This window comes from Odocoileus virginianus, chromosome 10 (assembly GCF_023699985.2).
Source record: "Odocoileus virginianus isolate 20LAN1187 ecotype Illinois chromosome 10, Ovbor_1.2, whole genome shotgun sequence".
In the NCBI taxonomy this organism is placed as follows: Eukaryota; Metazoa; Chordata; class Mammalia; order Artiodactyla; family Cervidae; genus Odocoileus; species Odocoileus virginianus.
In genome coordinates, this window is record NC_069683.1 from 14,910,261 (window position 1) to 14,936,334 (window position 26,074).

The 26,074-nt window shown below is 57.1% G+C and overlaps 1 protein-coding gene and 1 long non-coding RNA gene across 7 annotated transcripts in view; both read right to left on the reverse strand.

Moving 5' to 3' along the window:
* Positions 1–1,152: 1,152 nt before the first annotated feature.
* Positions 1,153–3,552, reverse strand: LOC139037088 (uncharacterized). The gene is made up of 2 exons (XR_011489886.1): positions 2,758–3,552; positions 1,153–1,674 (listed from the first exon to the last, which is right to left on the reverse strand). It is a non-coding gene; the product is annotated as an uncharacterized lncRNA (long non-coding RNA).
* An 842-nt stretch (positions 3,553–4,394) lies between these two features.
* Positions 4,395–26,074, reverse strand: part of CD82 (CD82 molecule) — a 54,778-nt gene continuing 33,098 nt past the window's right edge. For all 6 annotated transcript variants that reach the window (XM_070473136.1, XM_070473134.1, XM_070473135.1 and 3 more), the window contains exons 3-9: positions 23,543–23,615; positions 18,578–18,702; positions 18,355–18,429; positions 9,024–9,125; positions 6,002–6,208; positions 5,623–5,706; positions 4,395–5,323 (exon numbers count right to left, since the gene is read on the reverse strand). In XM_070473136.1, coding sequence (XP_070329237.1) covers positions 5,246–5,323; positions 5,623–5,706; positions 6,002–6,208; positions 9,024–9,125; positions 18,355–18,429; positions 18,578–18,702; positions 23,543–23,615 — 744 coding nt within the window. In that variant the 3' untranslated portion in view covers positions 4,395–5,245. The remainder of the gene's footprint in view (positions 5,324–5,622; positions 5,707–6,001; positions 6,209–9,023; positions 9,126–18,354; positions 18,430–18,577; positions 18,703–23,542; positions 23,616–26,074) is intronic.

Consider the following 26,074-nt stretch of genomic DNA (forward strand, 5'->3'; position numbering starts at 1 on the left):
GTGCACTCTGGGCTTTCTGGACCATCCTGGCTCTCCTGTTCTGCCACCCAGGCCCAGGGGGATTGAGGAGAGAGGTGCGTGGGGAAGAAAGGAGCTGGAGGTTTCCTAGTGCTCACCTGACTGCTGGCCCCACACTGGTGTCATCCCCAACTCCAGGGGCCTGGGGGTCCTGAGAGAGGCCCCAGGCAGAGGTCTGACACCCCCTGTCTACTTCTCCCAGGCATCCCGCTGGGCCCTCCCCCCACCCCCACGGGCATTACTGAAGGGCAGGGAAGTTCTGCCCTATGACCACCTCCTCTCCCCCATTGCCTCACAGGGCCCTGGGCTCCTCCGGCCCTGCTTCCTGCAGCCCCTCACCCTCCACGTGAGCCCCACACACTCTGTCGCCCTGGTCTCAGACAGACAGGACAGACATCTGCTCAGCTGGGGGCACTAGGAGATGGGCAAAGCCCAGGGAGAGAGTTGTTCGCTCGGGTTCGGGGTTCCTGGGGGCCCAGGTGCCTACAGGTTCCACATCCTCCATGTGACCTGAGCCTGGGTTGACTCTGGCACCCTCCCAACATTCAGATGGGAAAAGCGAGGCACCGAGAGATGAAGAGGCTTGCCAGGGCTCGCGTGGCTCCGGAGCATCTGAGGTTCCTGTTCGAGCCCAGGTCTGCCTGACCTACGGACTGAGCCCCTCCCAGGCCAGGGGACGGGCATTCCCCACCCCCAACCTTGTGTGCTAGAATTGCTGCCTGGGCGCGGAGGGCCTGCTAAGCTGAACCAGACCCCATCCCTGTCCCCATACAGCTCTGAGTCCAGCTGAAGTACCAGATTCTCCTTATCTGGCCAGGAACCGCAGCCGTCAGCCAAACACCAAGCCTCGTCTCTTTCCTTAGCCTCTCTCCCCGCTGTAAGCCCACCGTGGGCAGGGGTAGCTCATGGGTCCCTTTGCAGGGCAGAGTGATGGTGGCTTGTTCAGTCGCTAAGTCGTGTCTGACTCCTCTGCGACCCCATGGACTGCAGCCCACCAGGCTCCTCTGTCCATGGGATTTCCCAGGCAGGAACACTGGAGTGGGCTGCCATTGCCTTCTCAGTGGGTCAGCTCCCTGCTGCCTTGCCAATAGGATCACCCTCACCTGCAGACGGTGCAACCCAATGGTCAGGATATAGCTCCCACTCCTTTTATTTTTAAAATTATTTTTTTACTTTGTGCTGGATCTTCGTGGCAGTGCACAGGCTTTCTGTCGTTGTGGCTGGTGGACTTAGCTGCCCCAGGGCACGTGGGATCTTAGTTTCCTGACTGGGGACTGAACCCACGTCTCCTGTGTTAGAAGGCAGGATCCTAACCACTGGACCACCAGGGAAGTCCCTCCCGCTCCTCTGAGCAATAGCAGAATGTTGAGGGAACTAGTTAAGCTCTTGTTCTTCGTTGTCCTTATCTGTAAAATGGGGGTAATCGTGAGAATGCCCCTCACTGGATTGTAGTGAGCAAATCAGTGAACATGTCAGTGGGACTAGTTCAGAGTCAGGGCTGGCCACGCACCAGCTATGCAGAACTGTCACCCGGCAGGTTCGAGCACTTTCACGAGATCTTCCTGGGTCCTCCTCGACAGACAGCGCAGCTCCTGTCCCCATTGCCGATAACCAGCTCCAGGTCAGGCACAGCAGGTCCATTTATACTTTCTGCTCCTGCCATGAAGGGACAGCAAAGTTTGCGGGTCTCAGAGCCATCTTGGGGGCTTCCCTGATAGCTCAGTTGGTAAAGAATCTGCCTGCAATGCAGGAGGTTCCAGTAGTCATGTATGGATGTGAGAGTTGGACTATAAAGAAAGCTGAGAGCCAAAGAATTGATGCTTTTGAACTGTGGTGTTGGAGAAGACTCAAGAGTCTCTTGGACTGCAAGGAGATCCAACCAGTCCATCCTAAGAGAAATTGGTCCTTAATATTCATTGGAAGGACTGATTGCTGAAGCTGAAACTCCAATACTTTGGCTACCTGATGCAAAGAACTGACTCATTTGAAAAGACTCTGATGCTGGGAAAGATTGAGGGTGAGAGGAGAAGGGAATGACAGAGAATGAGATGGTTGGATGGCATCACCAACTCAATGAACATGAGTTTGAGTAAACTCCAGGAGTTGGTGATGGACGGGGAGGCCTGGCATGCTGCAGTCCATGGGGTCGCAAAGAGTAGGACATGACTGAGCAACTGAACTGACTGAACTGAGCCATCCTGAATTCTAGATTCTGGCCAGTTGCAGTCTTCCTAGTGGTTAAGCTAAGGAAACCTTGAGAAATTAAAGCTATATAGCTGAAAATTTTCCCTTTATTGCTTTGACCACCAGGAAGCTCAGAGGTAAAATTTTATAGGGTTCCACAAAGCAACTAGAGTTCAAGGTTGGCAACTGCTTTCACTCTGCATTCCAGCTAGACTGATCACCTGTGCTGAGCTGAGAAGGATTCAGAGGCTGCAATGAGGGATATCAGCTGGGAGCATAGCCTGAGTACATCTGGGATAAGAAAATGAGATGGGTGATCAATTAGTGATGTCTGCTGTGCGTGTAGCCACGGGGAACACACTCTGTGCACACCATGCATTTGCCATCACCAGGCTGGGGAACTCAAACTTGTGTTTATTTCGTTCAAGTCTATGCTTCTTCACTGTGGTGGCTGTTGTTCAGTCACTCATTCATGCCTGACTCTGCAACCCCATGGACTGCAGTACGCCAGGGTTCCCTGTCCTTCAGTATATCCTAGAATTTGCTCAAACTCACGTCCATTGAGTCGATGATGCCATCCAACCACGCCATCCTCTGTCTCTCCCTTCTCCTCCTCCTCTCAGTCTTTCCCAGCATCAGGGTCTTTTTTAATGAGTTGGCTCTTCGCATCAGTTGGCCAAAGCATTGGAGCTTCTTCATAAATTTATTATTTTCTCTATTGTTTTATATTTTATTATATGTACTTCTGTTGTGTAATGAGGCGAATTATAAAAAAACAAAATAAAATCAGCTGGAATGGCTTCACTGGGAGCCCTCAGCCCCCAGAGCTGGGTAAGAGCTCCAGGGGAATCCCTGATTATGGTAAACCACACCTTGGAGTTGAAGGCTTCTTCAGCCCAGGGCTGTGTCTGATACCTCCCACGGGCCCCAGCTCAGATTTGCCTAGGGTTTTAGCCACAGAAAGCCTCTGGCAAGAATTTAATTAGGTTCAGATGAAGTGTTAGGCTGCTCCTAAGGTGTGCCCCCCACTTCCTGGATAGACAAGCACTGTCTGCCCCAGACCCACCCTCCAGCCTGTCTCTTTTTGGGGAGGGAACATCTCTAAACTACCTCTTGTCAGGGCTTGAGAAATGAAAGCGACTTGATTCAGGAATCACCTTGGAGGGCTGTCCAAGATGCTGGTTCATTCTCCCCGACCCAAATCTGCTGCCTCTGATCTGCTGAGCCCTGGAATCTGCAGTTTCACCAGCTGCAACCCAGGGAGAGACCCACCGGCCTGGGAACCACCCCGGGTTCCACCAGGCTCCTGGGATGGGGCAGCAGCGCCACCTGGTGGCTCCTGCTGAAACACCCTACCCACCGCTCTTCCCGCCCCCCTTTAGGGAGGAGAGTCCCCCCACCCACCCACGCCCTCCTCTGCCTCCAGGGCCTCAGAGGAGTCAGAGGGGAGGAGATGGTGGAGCGAGTGACCTAGATGGGGCTTCCCCCCAGCCTTCCAGACCCACCACACCCTCACCCCAGGGGACCCCGCCCCCCCCCCCCCCCCCCCCCCCGCGCCCCCCTCTCCGGGCTCATGTTCCTAAAGCAGCCGCCAGGGCAGAGCGTGTGCACAGCCCCCTGAGCTTCCTGACGCTGGCAGGGCTGTGTGCTGGGGCTCAACTTCCTCACTTGAGTAAGTACAGGTAAGAGCTTCCTTTAAAGATGCTTCTTGAATCTTTCAAAACCTCCTGAATTCTGCACGTCTAAACCTCCTGAATTCTGCACGCCTTACTCCCTCACGTTTCTTCAATATGAAAATGTTTCCTTCTTTTGTAAACACACAAAAAAAGATGCTCTAGAAAGAGGCAGAGTTTACTCTGTGGCTTCACTGACCCACCTCCGCAGTCAGCCCACTTTGGGTCACTTTCTGGGGGCACCTGTACCCTAGGGGTACCATCTACACCTGTTTGAACACGCAAATCGAACCCCAGGCAGGCCGGCAGCCAGGCAAACGGGTCAGAGCCAGGCGTCACACTTCTCGTGTGCCAGCTTGAACAGGGGGCCAGACGTGCCCCTAAAGAACCCCCTGTCCTGGGGACGGCAGGGAGGCGCTCACCACTCTTTCCCGCAGGCCCGGCCACCACATCCACATCAGCTCGCCCCTGTGGTCCTCCGCCCCTGCCCTCGGAAGCAGCATCTCCACCACGGCAGGCTGGATTCTTACAAATCCTCTTTAATAATCGGTCGTGTATGTTTTACAGAACTGTGCCCTGGGCCCCTCCCCACTCCGCTTCAAGGCATAACCTTACCCACCCATTCCCTGGGGGACAGAGGACAGGAGAAAGCAGCCTTGCTTCCTTGGCCGCTCAGGGTCCTGGTGAATGCAGGGCCAGCTCTGTGCCACACTGGGAGGGCTCACCCCCTGCTTCCCTAAGCAGCCCAGGGCCAGTCCAGACCTTCATGCCCAGGCCGCCCCCTTTCAGCCCAGCTCATGCAGGCCCTGCCCTCACAGCACGGCCCAGGCTGGCCTGAGCTGCTTGGGTGGGGCTGGGTCAGGCTGGAGAAGGGGTGCCACTCTTATGTCAGGTCAAGCCCACCTTCTCCCACTACCTCGAGGAAAATGGAAAAACCAAGGACAGAAGCATCAGAATGGAAGCAAAGCTGACCCACGCAGTGGGCAGTGACAACCCAGGGTGCCTTATCCAACCCCCCCCCCCCCAGTTTTTAACACACTTTCTCCCATACAATATATACAGCCCCCAAGGCAGGTAGAAACCCAGCCCACCTGTGCGGGGAGCGTTTCCTTTGGGTTGCTAAGACAACCCTGGCAGACAGCAAGTGTGTGGAGGAGCCACAGAATAGCTGGAGCTTAAGGCTGACGGCAAAAAAGCAAAGGAGAGGGGGCCCAGGCCCCAGGAAGCCCCCCAACTTCCAGCCAGCACGGGACGGACAAGGGGTCTTGGCAGTGAGGTGGGAGGTGGGCCTGGAGCTGGGGAGCCTAGGAGAGACCCCTAGGAGCCCTGAGGTTGGGGGGACAGGCAGGGAGGTGGGGACAGCAGCCGCCTCAGTACTTGGGGACCTTGCTGTAGTCTTCAGAATGGACACGCCGGCATAGGAACATGGATAGGAACATCCCCAGGAGCTGGGAGGGAGAGGGAGACAGTCAGAGGCGGGACCCCGGAGGAGCATCCCATAGTCAGGGTCAGCACACAGGGCCTGACCTGCACAAAGCTGATCCTCAGTTAGAGCCTCAGGACCAACCTGTGACTCAGGTGGCAGGGGGCCCTGCGAGGGGCAGGGGTCAGGCAGGCTTACCACGGGGCCTATAGAAGCCGATGGGCCTCAGCCCACCCCTCCCTCCCCCCCGGATGTCTGCAGAGCAGGGCCAGTCTTGGGAGGGGGCAGCCTGGGGGCGGGTGTTGGAAGGGAGGGGACCCAGACCTCGATGACAGCGACGCCCACACACACGCCGAGGATGACACCCAGGTTCTCCTGCAGCCAGCCCTGCACCTTCTCCATGCAGCCCTATGAGCAGAGAACACAGCCATGTCACCCCATGATGGGCCGCATCACCCCGACATGCAGGATCACCGGGGTCAGGGGCCACCCTCAGCCCAGTGGAGCGGGGTCTGGGTGGTCCTTGAATGGACCCACTGATGAACACAAAGATGAAGGTGCAAATGACAAGCAGAGGAATCAAAGGAAGGCAGGAACAGCTCTGCGAAGAAAGGTCGATGTAGCAATGGCCCAGGTGAAGCCGGGGGCCGGAGGGTCTGAACCCACCGTGCCCCAAACCCCCCCCCAACAACCACCCACGCACCTCCTGGTACACCGGCCAGTCAAAGGGGTTGTTGCCGCTCTGGGTCCTGTTGCCAAAGGGCGCCTCGCAGAAGCCCTTCTGTGGCAACACATGGGCATCCTCCTCATCACTCTTCTTGCAGGAACAGGGGAAGGTGATGTTGGTGCGATTCATGAGCTCGGGGTTTTCTGTCCAGTTGAAGAAGCTGACCCAGCCGCAGCACTTCACCTGGGTGGGAGACGGGACAGGGTGCTCAAGCCCACCGCCCACTCAGCTGGGGGCTTCCTGGACAGGAGCTCAGGTCTGTCTCCCGACTCCCCCCGCCCCCGGCCCCCCACCCCCAGCCTCAGCCAAACTCCTGGGATTAAGAGTTTAGGTTTCACTTTGGCCTTTGTGAGCCACGAGGAGTTGAAAGGGGCTCTCAGGATACACCATAAACTATGAAAACAGCAGGAAACAAAATCAGAAGCAGCAAAAATATAAAAAAACAGAAGGGACGGTCAAGTTGAAAGGACACGGGTATGCAGGACAGGAGGAGGGCAGATGGCATACAGCTGGGGGTGTGGGGGCTGGAGTCAGGTTACTGGGGTCCAGTTCAGTTCTGCCACCTTCTAGCTACTCAGCTCTGGTCAAAGTGCTAACCTCAACTTTCCCATCTGGAAAATGGGGGGGAACTAACTAACTCCCTAACTCGATCTGTTACAAGGATGAAATGGGACCAGACAGGCGAGGCCGCCATTCCAGGTCAGGAGGGCACAGCAGTTGCCCAGGAGAGGCTGGTTCCACCTGCAGGCTCTGAGCACATTCTGGAGCTGAGGTTTGGCTCTTAGCTTCGCGGTTGCCAGAGTGAAAAGGGAGATGCACATCTGCCTTTTTAGAGGAGAAAATGCTCAAGATGACCCTGAGGCAAAGAAAGCTCGTGAAGGGGACCCTGAGAAGCTTCAGATCACAGGCGGGCTTGAATTCCCGACTTGCCGACGGGACCAGGATCTCAGGGGCGAGGGCTGCGTCCAGAAAATGCCCCTGAAGGCAGAGCGGAGTCGGGGGTGGACCCTGTCAAATGTGGGCCCTGCCCTGCGCACAGGCAAGTCACTGCACTTCTCTGCGCCCCAGTTTCCTCATCTGGAGAATGGGGTGATGACAGCCACTCCGCTAGGGCTGAAGGGCTGGTACACTTTCCCGCTGGCCTCCTTCCCGTTCCAAGTGACGAGTTCCTGCACGACAGCCCGGTGGCCAGCAGGGGGCGTGCCAGGCACACGCAGGCGTTGCCCCGCTCCGGTCAGTTTCTCATTGCGAATTTATCTTCTACTTTGCTCCTTTCTTGCTGGCTGCCTCCTCTCCAGCAAGAAAGGCTGGCACCTCTGAGGGGGCACCCACAGCCCCTTGCACCCAAGCAAAGTGAGGCAGCTTCTCTCGGTCGTTCTGCACCAGGCAGAACCCTGCTCACCAGGGCCCCCTGCAGGACACCCACTGTGTCTCAGTTCCCCGGGCGTCCTAACTAAACATCACCACTCACAGGCCACGTGATAAGTGCCTCGGCCTTTATACACTCATCGCGCGTGAGCGTGGATCAGTAGTCCCATTTTAGAGATGAGGAGACTGGGTCAGGGAAGGCCTGGCCAGGAAGTAGCTGAGTTTTGTATTTCAGCCCCTGGGAGCCTGAGCCGCCTTCTGTTTTTTACCGCCATCCCAAGCAGCCTCTGATAGACAACAAGTCACCCGGAGGTCCTGCCTGCTGCAGGAATTCCCCCAGTCAGCCCACCTCCTCCCCTGACACTTGTTTATCCTGGGACCCCCTCGAGCCCTCTGATCTCAGCAAAGCCTCTCAGCAATTGTGGATCAAACCAAAGGTGGGATGATAATGTCTTCCCGTCCACCTGGAGCCTCTCAGGTGACACAGCCCCACCCCCCCCCCACCCCGTGTCTCCAAAACTCGGTGACGCGTGTAGGCCAGGGAGTGTCTCCCTCCCCTCTTCACTGCTCGGAGAACAGACATGCCCACGTGGCCAGGGCAGAGACCCACCCCTAGTCTCCGGGGTCTCCCGGTGTCAGGCTTTCCTGTGCTGTCCCTTCCCTGCCCCTCACAGCCACAGGTCTCCCCGAAGGCAGCAGTTGGGCAGGGCCAGCAGGGCCTCTTGTGACAGAGGGGGAGGCTACCGCCCGGGGAGGGCAGGTCCCGGCCGAGCGCAACAACATCCGGGACCACCCAAGGGGGGCATCTGGGACTTTGTCACCGAGCGTGTTTGCAGTGTGTGGTGGCTGGTTGGACATCAAGGCAGGAACATACATCATGGCAGGCTGGGAACCCAGTCAGTCAGTCAGTCAGTCAGTCAGCCCGTCTCTCTCTTCCACTTTAACTGAGGTGAAATACTCCAAAGTGTATTGGACTTTCCTGGTGGCTCAGACGGTAAAGTGTCTGCCTGCAATGCGGGAGACCTGGTTCGATCCCTGGGTCGGGAAGATCCCCTGGAGAGGGAATGACCACCCACTCCAGTGTTCTTGCCTGGAGAATCCCATGGACAGAGGAGCCTGGTGGGCTACAGTCCATGGGGTCGTGAAGAGTCAGACACGACTGAGCAAGTTCACTTCACACTGAAGTGAACAAATGCATCTTGATGAACTTTTCTACCCATGTTGACATAAACGCCACCTGGATCAAAATTTGAATAGGACGTTCCTTTCGCCCCGGAAGGTTCCCATGCCCGCTCAGCAGAGGCGGATCTCACCCTGTGCGGCCTCTCAGCTTGGACACGTGGTTTTGTAACCTCCAGGGGGAGCGCCCAGCCTGGCTTGAGCGGAGCAGTTGGAGGACTGCCCCACCTCTCTGGCCGAGGGTGGGGAGAGTGCTGTGAATCCCAGATCAGCTTCCGGGCCCGGGGCCCCCGGGCCCAGAGCTGTGGGGGTGACTGGAGGTCGGGCAGGAAGAGGGGCTGCTCAGGACCCCTGACCCCAGCAGACACACGCTCACACTCAAGCCGCCAGCTTCTGTCCGTCAGGCACCCCCAGGCCCATAGGCACCCAGAGGCCTGCCCGCGCCCCTCACCTGAGCCTGAACGTAGTCCCAGGCCTCCTGCAGGTTGTCCTCGGAGCCGTCCGTGTAGTTGTGAATGAGCTTGGTCACGATTCCGCCCATCTCCTGCTTCAGCTGCAGAGGAGAGAGCACGGACCGCGGTCAGCATGCTCGAAATGCGGGAGCCCATCCCCGGTCACACGTGCTCAAGCTGCCTCTACGCCACGCCCCTAAACACTGGGGCTACGCTCACTGCTCAAAGCATGTTGTCACCCATTCCAGCCACTTTTCTGGTCCTCCCTGGGCGCCAGCACCCCCGACCCCAGTGCAGTCAGGGTCAGCCACCCCCGCCTGACCGTCTCCTCAGCACTCAACACCACGTGAGCCTGTAGACGAGACTCTGTCCACGTCATTGCTGCAAACTGTCCAGTGGCGGGCGTCTCACCCAGCTCGGGAGAAATGTCTTCTCAACAGCCCACAGGCCCTACACTTTTAGACCCTGCTCTTTTTGTTTGTTTTTAATTAATTAGCTTTTTAAATTGAAGGATAATTGCTTTACCAGATTGGCCCTGCTGCTTGCAGACCTCGTTATCCCTGCTCTTCCGCCTTCCTTTTCAGTTACGCAGGTCTTTGGGCAAGATGCGCTCCTGCCTGGGGCCTTTGCACTTGCTGTCCCCTCTGCCTAAAATCTCCTTCCCCCAAATATGAACGTGACTCATTCTCCCACTCTCTTTAGAGCTCTCCTCAAATGGCTGCTCCTCAGAACGGCCTTCCTGAACCACCCAGGAAAATCTCAGCCCTTCCCTATCCCCTGCCAGGCCCCCCGTATCCTACAAGGGGAGGCACGCTGCAGGTTTTTCCTTGTGGCCTTGTCATAGCATACTCTTCTGCTTCCAGAATCTACGGTCTCTCTCCCCAACTAGAACATCAGCTCCGTGGGGGGGCGGGAACTGAGTCTGAGTCAGCCTGGCCAGGGGAAATGTGCGGCGAGCGTAGAGGATGAACCTCACCACCTACCCAGCTCCAGGGCCCCCCAAAGTTCACGTCTGCCTAGGCTGGCTCAGAATGTAGGGCCCCTGTGGGGGGAGAGGGAAGCACCTGCTTTTTGCTAACCCCGCAGAGGAAACACTCGTTTATAAAGAAGGTGGGTGTGAGGTGCAGGGATCAAAAGGCTTCAGCCCCCAAGGCCTCTTCCTGGGGTTTGAGCAGAGGATCTCACCATGGCAGCTTTCCAGAAACCAATCCACTGTGCAGTGGCGGTGAGACCCAAACCGGCCCCACCTGCGGACCTTGCTCGGGGGCCTCCCCGGGCGCCCCGACTGGAACGGGCTGCTCACGGTCACCTCTTGTCCTCACAGAACCTTGGGGCAAGGGGCCTGAGAGGAGCAGGGACACCGAGGGGACGGCCCCATACCTGCCCCTCAGTTCCTGAGAAAGTGGAATCGGGGAGATGGGACAGGGGCCTCCAGATGGGGGCTTTCAGAGTGAGCCAGCTCAGAACTCCGTGAGCAGGGGCTTCCTCCAGCTCCCCACGAATGCAGCGCTCAAAGAACCCACATCCTCCAGACTGCCCTGCAGGCCCGGCCCCCTGCGTTCACCCGCCCTGGGAAACCATCCCCCTCCCAGGCAGCCCCACGCCCCGGCCCACCCCAGGATCGTTCTCTGTCCCTCTCTTACCATAAACTTCTTAGTCAAATATCTCTCTGGTTTTATTGGCAGAGATCTACAACTTGCAAAGCTAGCCTGTCAGTAACTAATCACAACAGTAGAGGCCAACTTTGATCAAGCTTGTTATTACCAGCACCGTGCTAAGGACTTTTAATGCCTTATTTGACTATCCCTCCAGGCAGATCGATGGCCTAGGTATTATGGAGAGGCAGAAAACAAGGCCCAGAGAGGTTAATTAACTTGCCCAAGGTCTCACAGCCAACATGTGAAGAGCTGGAGTTTGGACCCAGGTCTGACTGATTCCAGAACCCAAGTTTTTATCCACTGAGCTCTATCAGCATTTAAACCACATGGCCATTGCTTGCAATAGGTCAGAGCAGTTTCTTTTTCTATTTTTTTTTAGCACTTAATCTTTAATATGTTTAATTTGGTCAAAATCTATGGAAGTCTACAAAAATCTACAGACCATATGGCTGTGTAACACAACGCACAATGTATTATAACAGTACCACATGGAAAATGTAAAATGTAAAGTTAGACATTAGGTTAACTCATAGACGTGAACATAGTCTTTTCTCCAGTGCTGACAAAGACCACTCACTTTAAAATTCTCTTAAAGAATAATTAAAAGCTGCCTAGGTGTCAGTTTAAGCTATCTCAGTTCTCTTGTTTAGAATGAAACCCCTTGAGGTCACTGCAACGAGCAGTTTTCTACCAGAGCGGCTCGGTGGCTGGCCCACGTCACGCAGCGAGGGCTGTCTGCCTGCAGAATCTGAGTCTCTTTGCCCCTACCCTCTGGCCCCACCTCTGCTCCCCAGTAAGCAGATGACCCCTGAGGCGTGGAAAGAAGGGGGTCCCCAGGGGCACTTGCAGAGAGAGCTGTCTCCCCCCACATCCTCCCACCACCCTCCCCCACCGACCTGGGCTCTATTTATACCCAGCATGGTTGCCACAACAGCCCAGACTTCCCTGTTTCAGCCCCCAGAAATGAGAAGGCGATGGAAGCTGGGTGGTTTCCACTGAGGCTGGGTAGTTTCCATGGAAACACCACATCCATCCTCCAGCCCAGAATGGGGCCCAGGGACCCAACTATGCCACGGAGGGCCACGGTGGCAGGGGCTGATTTAGCTTGGAGTTGAGGCCTTGGGACCCCAATGCCCAGGAGGCAGTGCCAGGAGCCCGGGGAAGTTACCCTGGCAACCAGGCTGTTCCTGAGACAGGGAGGAGCAGGGAGAAGCAGCTCGCCATCTCACTTCATCCCTGCAGGGGCCTCTCTGTGGTTTCTGCCTGCCCCATGTCCACTCTCCGTTCTTGAAACAGCAACTCCCTTCCTTGGCAGTAAGCACCCCTCAAACCCACCATGCGGCTGAGGAGTCCTGCCCCCTCGCTGCCAGGGGCAAGCAAAAACCCAGGGTGCCACTTAGCGCCTTCTACACCCTGGCACAACAAGTGGTTCAGGGATGGGCAAGTGACCCAAGGTCATGCCCGAGGGCCCTCGCCTTCTGCTAATTTGGTGGGATGAGGGCCTGAGTGGCCACCCCAAGCCCCCCTGGGGACAGCTGACCTGAGGAGGACGCCAACGGAGGCGAGCAGGGCTGAAGATGCAGACAGACAGTGCCGGGGGCAGCCTTTAGAAGCCTGGATCCAGCTGCGCCTGCAGCCAGGGCAGGCCCGTTTCAGCTGGGTTACTGTTACAGGTGATAAAGAGGCTTGCCCAGGAATGGCTGCATAATTTACAGCCTAGTGTGAAGTGAAAATGCAGGGCTCCTTACTTCAAAATGATTAGGAATTTCAAGACATCAGCCCAAGCACAGAAACCTTCTAAGCGTGGGATGCTGTGTGGCTGCTCAGTGAACACAGCTAGGAAGCCAGCCCTGGTCTTGTCCAATACCATCCTCCCCACTTCCCCAAAGAGAAAACCAAGGCTCAGACAGTGAGATCAGACAGCTGGCAAGCTGTGGATATACAGCCATCACCTGCTACGTGCATCTCCAGAACCCTGAGATCCTATCACAGCAAGCCACCCACCATCTCCAACCCTGCCATCCTCTGGGATAACTCTCCTCCCCCACCCCCACCTCATGCTATGCTTTTATGTCACTTTGTAGTGTGACTTTTCTGAGAGAGGTACAATCAGAAGACATCTTTGAGTCCAGCATGTCATCCAAAAGTAAGAATCCTTTTTGTACTTTTCCAGGCTCTGCTTAAATGCTCCCTGTGATGGGGAACTCAGTACCACACAAAATAGCACATTGTGGGGAGGCTCTTGGTTCAGTCAGTTCATTCTAAGTTGAGCCCAAATGACTTCTAGCCATGGGTTTCCATCCTCCCTCTCCCTCCCAAGTCCCAGCTGGGACCACACAGAACAAATCGAATCGTTCTCTCCCAGGACAAACGTCATTCAGATGTTTGAGACCCCCTCCTCCCCGGGGTAAATCTCCAGGCTCTTTGCAGGCTCTTTGGGATAGTGATCAGCCCTCTCTCCAAGCTCTTATGTGCCAAACTGCCTCTCACAATGAGGGGTCCCCGTGCGATGAAAGGGACCCACACCTTCTTGCCCCCTCCCCCTGTACCCACAAAAGGGGTTGCCAAGCGCTTTGAGGCTTCATCCTGGGAACCTGGTGAGAAATGAGGACCCTTTGCCCTGGAAGATGTGGAAGGGGTAGCATTTTCACTCTTAGTGACCACCTAGGTCTTTGCTGAAATTCTGGCTGCAATCTACATAACCAGTTGCCGAAGAATTCAGCAGGGGGCCACACCATGTACGTCTGTCCCGCCCCCACGATAGGCTTGAGGGCGGCGCCCGAGTCAGCCGCTGGAGCCAGACACTCGCGTGCTCGACAGTCTCTGCCCACTGGTCTCCAGAATCCCTTTCCAGAAGGACAGTCTGGGCACCTTCTTCCCCTTCCCCGAAAGGGAAGAGAAAGGTCCCCGCCACCCGCCTCCACCGCCAGCCCCGTCCGGGCTCCAGCCACCTCCCGGTGGCAGTAACCTGGAGCTAATCACTGAGGAGGTTCCCACGGCAGGGAGCGCTGCCCTCCGGAGCTCATTTAATCCCCTGTGTGTTCGCTCCTGTGGGCGCTGGCTGCCTGGCTCCTGTGGGCCTCTGGCATGGGAGAGGGAAGGAGGAGGAAGGGAATCATGGTTTTCCTGGCCGGCCACCCTCTCTGCAGAGCAGACAGCAGTCCAGCTGAGCCCGTCACCACCACCACCCCCCTGCCTCCGCCCCAGCGACCACCCAGACCACGCAAGCCCCTCCCCTCAGGCCTTCTGCTCAAGCTGAAAGTGTTAGTCACTCAGTTCTGTCTGACTCTTTGTGACCATGTGGACGGTTACCTGTCAGGCTTCTCTGTCCGTGGAATTCTCCAGGCAGGAATACTGGGGTAGGTTGCCATTCCCTTCCCCAGAGGACCTTCCCGACCTAGACTGAACCCGGGTCACCTGCACCGCAGGCAGATTCTTTACCAACAGAGCCACCCAGGGAAGCCCCTGATACAAACTCCCAGAGCCTCAGCGGCCTCCCACGAGCAGGTCAGTGGGATGGCCTGTGTGAGTGCACTCAGCCCAGCACCCAGCACCTTCTGGGAACTGGTTATTAGTTCACCCTCTTCTGCACTGACTCCTGCCCACCCTCCACCACCCACAAAGAACAAGCCAGCATCCCAGGGTGACAGAGCTGGGAATGGCCCAAGAGGTTACCAGGGGCTCAGAGAGGCTGGGTAACATGTCCAAGGCCACATGGCAGGCAGCGGCAGAACCCAGACCTGAGCTTTTCCCACTAAATGGGGGCTGGGTAATGATCAGACAAGGAAACAGCCAGGGGAATCTTTACTCCATACCTAAATTTTTGTTCCCACAGCCCTTGCTAATGTGAACATTAGTACTGGTGACAATAGGAACAGCTGCCCCTTTACTGAGCCCTTACGAGGCATTAGTGAAGTCAGCAATGGTGACAATAATAAGAAACTCTTGCAATGACACCAGCACACATCTGCTCTGGGCCAGGCAGACACTAGGCCCTTCGCATCTGTCAACACTCTCCATCCTTGGTGCCCCGCTTATAAGGTGGCCTTTGGGGCCAGTGCGCTCCGGCCCCGAGAAACGGTCGGATTTTAGGCAGGGCCAGAGGGCTGCGTGTCAATCTCTCCCATTCTATACTTCCCAGGGGACAGCTAAAGGGGGTAAGCCAAGGCCATCAACAAGCTCATTTCTATCCGGGTTCGATTTTGCCACCAAATGAGTTGCGAGTGGTACATTGGGTTTCCAAAGTGTTTTTTGGACTTTGGAATTATGGCTAAGGGAGAGTGGACCTGTAGGATTGCTGCCGTTTGACAAAGGAGGAAACTGGGGCACATACAGGCTGAGTAACTTGCCGAGGGCCGCAGAGCAGGGCTCCGACATGGGCAGCTTGATTCTGGGGTCCAGGGCCTGGGCCAACACTGTGTTTGCTACAGGCCTTGAAGTCTGGGCTCCCAGCAACCCTGGGGCTGGGGGGAAGCCAACCAGCTCTATTCTCGGTTGATAGACGCAGACCCCAGAGCTTGGAAGCCGGTGCTCTGCCCGAGGCGCCCAGCCTCCCCTGCCGCCGCCCTGGGAATAGCTGCTGGGAGGAAGGACACTGGAGACCACTTCAGGGAGACCACAGGAGCTCAGTCCCTCCCACCTGCCCAGCAGGCCTGGAGAGAGGGGGAAGACGGGCCTGTCGCCTTCCAAAAAAGCCTTTTTCCTTCAGGCTCACCCAAGTCCCACCTCCCCAGCTGGGCCTCGTCTGCGGGAATAAACACCACCAAGGGCATGTTTAGTCTCCCACTGGGATTTACAATGTGCTAGGAAAGAAAAAATAAATCATTCATTCCAACTCGGGCGATCGGGTGGCGCCAGAACTTCCCCAGCGAAGTCAGGAAATTTCCCCCTGCTTTCCAGAGAAGGAGGTGGGGCAAGGGGAGGAGGGCTGGGGCTGGGGGCTGGGGAGCGTGAAGTGTGGACTCTGGGGGCTTGGAGGAAGGCAGAGAAGGGGACAGTGGGGTACCGTGACACATACAGCCTGGACTAGAGTCAGGAGAGCTGATTCTCCAAACCAGCCCTGCTCTGGGACTGGGCGTCGCCTCCGGGGCATGTATGCCAGCTAGAGGGGAGGCAGCGTGGAAGTAGAGGGCGGCACAGGCCTCGGGTTGGCGTGGGTGGGAATCTCCACCCTGTCGCATTTGAACTGCATGTGACCAGGGCCAAAAGCCACTGCCTTCCTGGGCCTCAGTTTCTTAAACTTGAAAATGCCAGCAAAACTAAAATGAGTGTCAAGCGACTAGCTCAGCCCCTGGGACGTGATTGGTGCTCAGAGGTGGACACTGTCTTTATTACTGTGAGGTGGGACAACACGGGGGTGAAGAAGTGGACTGCCCAGCACCGTTTGACCAGCCTCTGAGTCACAGGAGCTGCTCACTGGGGACCAGTTCTCATCCACTCTCTTGGTAATGTGCCACTGACTGGGGCCCAGAGAAGCCCCAAGTGCCTCACGGGTGGAAATGAAGACCTAATCCTGCAACCCTTGCACTGGGAGAATAGCTTCCCTTCCCTCAGCATCGGCTTTCTGTCTGGTAACCAAGCCAACTTCCTTTCATCTACTAAGCTGCTATTTTCCCTTTCACCTTGACTGCCAGGAAGCTCAGTGTTCAAGTTAGCTCTAAGCTCCCATGAGTATCTTGTCCCCCAGCTCAGGAATGACATTTTTCTTCTCTCTTGGTGTGTCTTCTGATCTTTCTCATATTAATTTTAGCTGCTCTATGCCTATGTTAGAAGCTAGCTCCAGTGCTCCTAGGAAACAGACTGGGTAGATTATAAATAAGCAAAGCTGATTCAGGTAGGAAGCACTATAATGAAAATTTCACCAGCATGAACCAGGAAGCCAGGTTGCCTGGGTTCAAACCCTGGCTCTGCCACTTACTAGCTGTGTGACCTTTGGCCCAGTGACTTAACCTCTCTGTTCTACATCTGAAAATGAGGGTACTCATACCCGTGACCTCAAAGGCTTGCTCTGAGGAACAAATAAATGCAGTATATACAAAGTGTTTAGTACCAGGCTTGTTCTAAATTCTATGAAGTATTACTTGATGGTGCTGCTATAATGTTTTCTCAACTTCGTTCCAAGAAGGATCTGTGGCAACGTGACCTTCAACTGGTGAAATGTGGGAGTCCACACGGCCGCTGGCTCTGCCAGCCCTGTGGGTAGATGGGAATTGTAGACCTGAAGGAAAGGCGGGATCCAGCCTCAGCCGGGCCCAGGGTGAACTCCGACTGGCCTCGTTGAGCCTGGGCCCTCACCTGGAGCATGAGGAGGTGAGGCCCAGGAAAAGAAGGCATGGAGAGTGGCTGGCACTGAGCCCAGAATCTGGCATGTGCTCAGTAGGGATCAGGGATAAGGGGCTATCGTTACTATTACTGATGCTGCCGTTGTTAATCATCTCTCTGAGCATCTGCTTCCCGGCCCATCAACATAAGACTTACAAGAGCTGCTGGGAGGATGAGATGAGATAATGTGCATGAAGCTTCTAGAAAATACCAACTGCACAGAGTAGGTGCCCCATAATGCTAACTGTGATGGTCACAATCAACTGGCACACCCAGCAGCCAACAGGCAGCCTACCCTTCTCTTGCATCTCTGTCTTTAGAGTCTGAAAGCTGGATACTCACTTTCTCAGCCTCCCTTGAAGCTAGGAGTGCCTTTAAAACTCAGTCTGGAGGAGACTGGTCAGGGGCTTGCTTTTCGGGTAAAAGGGATGGCCGTGGCTGGCACCGCCCCAGACCTGCTTGCTTGGTCAGGGGCTTGCTTTTCGGATAAAACAGATGGCCATGGCTGGCACTGCCCCACTCCCTTTCTTCTGGCCATAGCAGCAGATGCCTGGTGCTGTGGCAGCCATCTTGTGACCATGAGGTAAGTGGCTTGATAGAGGAAAGATGTCATGATGAGGATGCTGAACAGACAGCCAGAACCAGGGCCTCTTGAGTTTCCAAACCTGACTTCTGGTTAAATCAACAACATATATCCTTAGAGTTTAAGCCCCAGTATGTCTGATTTTCTATTCCTTAACACCGAGGGTCTTCCCTCTGACATGGGAATAACGTTTTCATGGATGTCTCCTCCCTGGGCCTCATCTGCGGACGAGATGCTGAGAATTGAGCTACGTGTTTTGCTAAGATAATCTCACTGAATCACTGCAGCAACCCTGAGAGTTAAATTATTAATGACGCCCGTTTACAGAAGGTGAAACAGGAACAGAGAGGCAAGCAGCTTGTCAGTGACCACACAGCTAGGAAGTGGTGGGGTCCAGTCAATGTAGGGCTCAGCAGCGACTCCACCCACGTATATTGTCTCCACTCCCCTCTAGCCTTCTGCCATGTTACCATAGGGAACTGGAGGCCCAGGAGGCTGACCTGGCACCTGCGAGTTTCCTTTTTTCTTTCTTTTGGCTGTGACACATGGCTTGGGGGATCCTAGTTCCCCAACCAGGGACTGAACCCACACCCTTGGCCGTGAAAGCATGGAGTCCTAAACACCATACCAGGAATTCCCCACCTTTGGGTTTCTCTGTGACAACCACAAGGCCTCTTGTCTGTCCCCCACTCCCAGGCCACCCCCACCCCCAACCCTACCCTAGTCCAGCCCAGGTCAGGGGTGGGGACGGGGTCAGCGGGTGCTCACCTGGCCCATGTTGAAGTAGAAGAAGACCCCTGCAGTCACCTGGGCAATGAGGATCAGCAGGAGGAAGGCAAAATACTGGGGACGCAGAGCAGACACATAGTCAGCAGCAGGGTCCCCACCACGCCCCCCTTACCTCGATGCCCCCGCCCAGACTGGGCCAGGGCCCCCCAGGCAAGATGAGGTGGGGGCGCTGGGTGGGCAGTTCTGGGGGGACCGTACTCACCATCCCCAGCAGGCAGCGGACCTCGTTGACGGCACCCAGGCAGCCCAGGAAGCCCATGACCATGGTGAGGGCCCCCACGCTGATGAAGACGTAGGCCGCCACCTTGAACGAGGTGGAGGAGGTCTCTGCCAGGGGAGAAGGACACTGGATTCAGCCTGCCTGTCTTGCTGAGTGCAAGATCGGGGCAGGGCTGCAGCTACAGCCCTGCCGTGGGGTCGGGACACTGGGATCAGCCATCCAGCCAGGCACCTGCTCCCTCCCCTGCTTTGGAGGCGGCCTCCCCTAGATGCACGCCCCGCCCCCGTCCCTGCTTTACTTTTTGTCCTTAGCCCTTAGGGGACTGAAAAGACTCTAGTTTTACTGACTTCTCTTGCTCATCGTCTGCGACTCCGAGGAGCCTGTAAGCTGCACCAGGGCAGGGACCGGTCCCTGCTGAAACCCCGCACCGGGACAGCGTCCAGCACAGCAAAGTGCCGTAGGAGTCACTGCTGAATTAACAAAACAGACTGGCAGGTTCTGCTGGGGCTACGGGCACTGACCACCTTCCTCCGTGTCCATAAACAACAAACGCGGCCCCTCTTGTCCACTCGCTATGCCACAGGGCTTCACACGTCTGCCAGAACTCTGCCCAGCAGGCACCAGCATGCCCATCTCACGGATGAGACACTGAAGCTCAGAAAGGCACATCAGCAAGGGCCAGAGCTGGGATTTGCAAACAGGCAGACCCAATGCTTCGGCCACCTGATGTGAAGAACAGACTCACTGGAAAAGACTCTGATGCTGGGAAAGACTGAAGGTGAGAGGAGAAGAGGGCAACAGAGGATGAGATGGTCGGATGGCATCACTGACCCAATGGACATGAGTTTGAGCAACCTCCAGGAGAGAGTGAAGGAGAGGGAAGCCTGGTGTGCTGCAGTCCATGGGGTCGCAAAGAGTCGGACACGACTTAGCGACTGAACAACAGACTCCCAACGCCAGGCTCTTTCCACTTCTGCGCGGGGCGTGTGTACTGACACAGGTGTGTCCCTCCTTCGTTTGTCCAGCCCACAGACATTTGCCAGGAATCACTGCATGCCAGGCGCTATGCCAACTGCTCGGTATGCAGCAGTCAGTCAACCTGCTGAGGTCCCCACCCCACCAAGGGGACGTGTGGTGGGGTGGGGGCTGTGAAAGGCCATGAAGACACTGAGGCTGGCTAAGGTCGAGTGAGCAGGGCAGGTGCCTGATGCGGGAGGAAGCTCGGTGCATGGGAAGACGGAAAAGAAGGTAAGAGAGAAAGGAGTCTGACGGGGATATGTGGGTGGCGGGGGTGGGGGCGGTGCCTAATGGCAATGATGGAGCCCCCCCAGCAGGATGGAGGTCAGAAATCTTGACCAGCATTCCCCAATAATCCCAGCAGATCATGCAGGGAAGAGCTCACGTCCTCCTCCAGCCCCCAGTGTGGGTGTGGGGAGTCCTCTCCAAAACCCGAGGCTGTGACGAGCCAGGAAGGCCCGGGGGGACGCGCCTCCCCTGGGCAGGCGGCTGCGGGCACGCTCCTCTGACAGCCCCGGGCGCTGCAGGGAAGCTGGAGAAGCACCCTCAGGGTGGGGGTGCTCCCAGAGGCTCCTGGGTCCACCGCAGCCAGGCGGACTTTGCCGGAGATGACCCGGAGTCTGCCTGCCGGTTGTGCCTTCCCAGTGACTTGGGCACGGCCAGAGCTGCCAGCGGGCTGACCGACCACGACTCCCGGGGCAGGGGTCCCCCAGAGGGGCTGAGATCCCCACCTCGGCCACAGAGGGGGCCTGTGGGCCCTTAAGGAACGACCACAAAGCTGGCGCGTGGGCGGGTGGGAGGGGGTGATCCGGCCCCACTTCCTGGGCACAGACAGAAGGTCCTGGAGCTGAGGAAACGCCCTGGCCAGCCCACGTCACACAGGCATCAGTTCAGGGCGACCACCCCGCCCAGCTCCTTAAGGAGACCCGGAGAAGCTGATCAGAGGCGCGGGGGGGTGAGTGAGGAGACTCCCTCTTACTCCAGGCCCTCGCCGCCCGGGCTCTCAGCCACCAGCAAGAGCAGGGGAAGGCGGTCAAACTTTGCTTTTTCCTAAACTTCCTGGGTTTGGGTTTCAGCAAGCCCTCTCTGTGAGTCCTCCTCCCCCCACCCACGGAATCCACGGTGTGCCAGCCCCGAGGAAGGCCCTCTATCCAAACCATGCCGCTGAGTTTCTGCCACGGCCCAGGGAGGGTGGCTCCACGCCCTGATCTGTCTGTCAGAGCCCGGAGCAGCTAGGAGGCTGCAGATGGGCCCCAGGGGCAGGGCTGGGGGCTGAGAGCCCGCCGCCACTGCCAGCACTCGGGGCCTTCTCCAGGAGGCCAGCCGGGGCACAGGGTCTCTGTTTCCCAGAGCCAGTGCCAGTCCCTGTCCTCCTCCAGGGCCTCAGGCTGGTCCTGATCTGAGCACCCTGACCTAGGCAGGGGGCACGTGGACAGCCCAGGTCCTGTACTCCAAGACCTGCATCCTCTTGGTCTTGTCGGGTCTCAGAGGTACCAGCGAAGTGGGCAGGGAGTAGCCCAAACCTCCCAAAGTGACCAAGGACCACGCAAAGTTGGTTGCTACTTAAACCCGACTTTGCTGCTAATAGGCTCTGAGCCCTGTGGGGTGTGGGCAGGCCATTTTCTGGGCTTCTGGTTTCTGTTTTTTTTCTTTTTTCCCTCTGTGAAATAAAACTAGTAATTCCAGCTTCTTAAAGATGTTCTAAGGACCAGATGGTATTATAAACTGATTTAACAATCATTTACGTAGTGTTTACGATCTACTAGAAACCCTTCTCAACACGTTCAGACATTAACCTGCCTAATTTCTCAGGATGGACTTTATGACGCGGTCTATCATTATCTTCATATTACAGATGAGGACGTACAGAGGGTGGAGTTACTTGCCCAGGATCGCACAACCGGTAGATAGCAGAGCCGGGCCTGGAACCCTGGCATCGGGCTGGGGGCTCTGCGTCCTGACCCGCCGTGCTGGCTTCTGCTCCTGAAGGCAGGGCGTGCCGCAGGGCCCGGGGGGCGGGGGCTCGGGCGTGGGGGCTCAGGAGCCATGCCCCTGGTTCCCACCCGTCCCCCGCCTCAGCTGTGCCCGTGGACAAGTTACTACCTTTCCCCTCAATTTCCTTCGTTGTAAAATGGGGCTAGTAACGCTCAGCCCCAGGGACTCCCAGTGAGGATTCGATGCGGCAAGGGGAGAGCTGTGTCACGCAGGCCTGGCACACAGTGGCCCCGGCTCCCAGTTCTGACTCTCACTTGCTGCGAGACTCTTAGCAAGTCTTTTTCTGCCCTTTCTCTGAGCCTCAGTTACTCAAGGGTATGGTGACTGGGCTAACAAATTAGTGTTTCTGAACGCTGGCTGCCCGGGGAACCCCCCAGGAAGATTTTTAAAAGCCTGGGTGCTCTGGGGCTCCACCCACACACCTGGAGTCAGATCCCTTGAGGGTGGGGTCAGGCCTTGGTATCTGTAAAATCACTCGGGTGCATCCAGGGGGCCTCCAAAGCCTGGCCAGTTTGAGATTCTCAGCCCTGAACAGGGAGGACCCCGGGAGTACCGGCGGGTGGGGTACAGAGGGCAGAAACGTGGTGGGTGGGCTGGGCCGAGACTTTGCCCCGAGGCGCAGTGCCCGCTGGGTGTGCACCATGGCCCAGGAAGCGGGGAGCCTGGGCCGAGTGAGCGGGCCAGGGAGAACACGTCCCATCCTCCTTGCGGGGAGGGCGTGGGGGGTGTGGGTACCCAGCTGCAGTAGGAAACCCAAACCTTAGCCCCCCGATGGGGAGCAGTCCACACTACCCCCTCTCAGCAGAAGTCAGGACTGACAGTCCCAGACAGCAGTGGGTATGGTGGAGGGGGGATCACCCTTACTTCCCTTCCCTTCACGTCTGAGGGAGGCTCATCCCCCAGGGCCCCCTCCATCACCCATCCTAGCCTGGTTCCGTTGCATTCAAATCAAGCAGCTGTCACGGGCCTGAGTCCAAACCTGCTGCCCCGGGCAGCTGCTGGGAGGGGAAGTGAGCCAAGGACCCACTCGCTGAGGGGCGTGGCTTCGCTGAACTCCGCTCTCTGCCTCCATCCCACCTCAGAACGTCCACTGGAGGCTAGCTCAGCAAGCCTGGCAGGCTTCCTGGAGGAGGCAGCGAGAAGACCAGAGAAGGCCTCCTATTGTCCTGGCAGGGGAGCCTTGGGCTTCTTCCCCTCCAGCTTCAAGAGGGAGACAAGGGGCTTCCCCTACCATCTGGACTAAAGCTCTGGGGGGTTCGAGTCCCACACCCGTCACTCTGAGGCTGGGTGAACTTCAGCCGGGGATGTTATCTCTCTGAGCCTCACTTCTTCATTTGAAAGGCAGGAAGTTCCTACTGCCTGAGGCTGCTGTGAGGTTAAGGCAGTTTATCTATGCCAAATGCTTGGCTCCATGCCTTGCACACTGTGACCACAAACGGTAGATGCTGGCCTGCTGCCTCCTCATCACTGCATTTGCCTGGCCCACCTGGCCAGGGCCAGGCACATAGTAGGTGCTTTGTGCATACCTGACGATCTACCACTCCTGGCTTTTCTTCTGAACTGGGAAGGGGAGGCACTACTGCCCATGTGTTGCTGAGCAGGCAAGTGGAGGCACGGACGAGATAAGAGGCTTTCTCAAGTTCAGGGCAGAGGGAAGGGGCCAGGATGGAGAACAAGCCTCTCTCATCCCCCAGCATTCTCCAGACAACAGCAGCTTTGTTTAGAGAGGGAGAGAAAATTCCTTCTGAAAACCCCTGCGGAGAGGCCCGGGGGCAGAGTGGTCAGCAGCGGGACCTGGGCAAAGCAGGCCCCAGGGGCAGCTGAAAAAGGGAGGGACGGGCTTTGAGGGTCAAATATTTGTGGGAGCAGCCCTGACTGCTGCCCTGCCCCTCGTTCAGAGGCAGCTGGGCCAGCGGGGTGTAGAGGGGTCCTTACGTAAGATGGAGATGAAACTGTTCTTGTCGACCAGGATCCAAATCCCGAAGCCCAGGATCACCGCACCCAGGACCTGGAAGAAGAAAGCGGCAGTTAACGGGGTCCCCTCCCAGCTGCCCCTGGGTGGGGTGGGCCACATCCATCTTTGCTCAGCCCAGGATGTCAGGGTGGCCTCAGGCCCCGAACCCCAATTGCAACCAACTCCAGCAATCCAGAGGGCAGGCCATGAGTGGGGAGTCCCTCCTCACTGGGTGCGGTCAAACCGAGGGTGCTGGCTCTGGGGATGCCGCCTCCTGCCAGGGTACCCTCCTACTCATCTCCTGGCCCTTCCCCAGCTAGGGGGCTGGGAGCTTCCCAAACAAGCCAGGCTCCGGGGCATTTGGAGCCCTCCGCAGACTTGATCATTGAAGCCCAACCTGTCCTCAGATCTCTCGGCTCCAAGACCAGTTTTCACGCAAGACTTCCTGACCCCCAGCCAACTAAGGGGCCTCAGCTGTGGGGCAACCACCACAGGACCCTTCTTAAACCCGCTAAACCCACTGGGTTTAACTCTGCCACATTCTCTCTGGCTGGACTATGAGCTCCCTGAGGGGTGGGCTGGGTTGCATGCAGCCTGTGGACCTGGGCACCTATTGTACCAGGTGCAAAGGACTCGGTGGGAGACTGAGTTCATGAATCAGACTGTGTACATACAAGATTAGAAAAGGAAAGGAATGGGGTGTGTGGTGGGGGGGCGGCTGTGTAGGTCCAGACCCAGGGATTTCCTGCCTCCCTTCCCTGCACCAGCGGGCAGACCCACAACCTGAGCCTATCTTCCCAGGTGGAACCCCCACCAAGATCCACCCTCCCATCAAGCCAGCTAAGTGTGGACAAGGGCCCACAGTCAGGGCCAAAGCATAGACTCCCTTAAGGGGATGGAGGTGGGGAGGCCTGCATCACCCTGTAAGCCCAGTCTTCCCCTGCGGTCTGGCCTGGGTCCGCCTTGGGGATAACCCACCTTCAAGGTGCCAGCGTGTCACCAGGCCCCTTTAACACCAGCCCTGGGCTCCGGCCTAAGTCATCACCCCATAATCCCAGGGGGTAGGCCCGCAGCTGCTGATAAAGCCCTCAGCCTGCAATGAGTCCCCCGGCCTCAGGGGCTTCGTCAGTCTTGCTCTACAGTTATTAAAAACCAGAGCCGCGGCCCTGGGTAAAGTGAACGGGCATTTGCCTCACAGGGTAAAATTCAGGGGACACCAAAACCACTCAGTAACCAAGATAAATGAGTTTATAGCGATCATTTTTAAGAAACAAGACCTCATGGGGAAAAAAAAATCAATGATGAACAAAATATCAGTCTTTTAAATAAAGACAGGCTTGGCATTAACTGCTTTTACCTTTTGAAAAGGCGCAGGGCCCCAGTGTGGTGGGCTGTTGCTGACCCAAAGCAAGCACCTTACTCGCCTCACCCTCAAAGACAACACCCGTTAAGGACAACAGCAGCTGCGGCCAGGAAGTGGAGAGAACAATGACCTCCCGACATCTGTCCCCAGCAACTCACTTGTCGCCTCCTCTCTCCCTGTCAGATGGGCCCTGTTATTGTCCTCATTTTACAGATGGGGAAACTGGGGTCCTGACCTTGCCCGAGGTCACCCAATTCACCCACCAGGGGCTCAACGTCAGGTCTGAATGTACAGCTTGGTCACGTGGCGGCAAACCAGGGTCAGGGATTCTGGGGGTCTCTCCTGCGCCTTGGCCCAGAAAGCCAGCCCCTGAAGACAGGAAAACTCCTGGGACCTTGGGGGTGGGGTGCGGGAAAGGGTGGGGCAAGGGCCCACCCGCAAGTGGGGGGCACCTCAGACCACACAGCTTGCTGGGAGGAAGGTGGGCTTGACAGGGCCTGGCGGCTAGGTTTCCAAAGACTCCCGGACCCTTCCCCACCCCAGCCAAGCAGCCCAGCGTGGCGGGCCCGGGGTCTGCCCTGCACTCACACCCACGTGAAGGAGCCCATCTGCTCACCTGCACTCACGGGGCGGGGCTGCAGGAAGAACTGTCCTCTCAGAGAATGCAGGGCCGGGCAGAAAATTCCCTCTGGGCAAATATTTTACCCCCAACAGAGTAAAATCCCAGACTTGCCCAGCTGGGCTCAGCTCGCCTCCAGGAGCCCAGGGAGTGAAGTGCCTGGCGCGATCTTTTCGGCTCCTCTGCAGGTCTGGGGACTATGGCCTGACCGCCCGCCAGGTGTGGCTGGATCCACGCCAGGCCACGGGACAGCCGGGAGCGAGGCCAGGTCAGGGGGCCGAGCACCATGACACCCCCTTCCTCTGTGAACCCAGACTGGGGCCACGGGGCACACCCCACATGAACACCCCTCCCCAGACCCACCAGAGCCTCCTGACAGGAGCCAGGCGCCTCCCAGGCCAGCATCCTACCGTCAGAAAGGCCACGGCACCCGCAGCCTCAAAGCTTCTTTAGCTCTGAGAAAAGCTGATGACGGGGTAATTTTCTGGGGAGTTCGGGGTCACAAGGGAGGGGAGGCCAGGGTATACACGT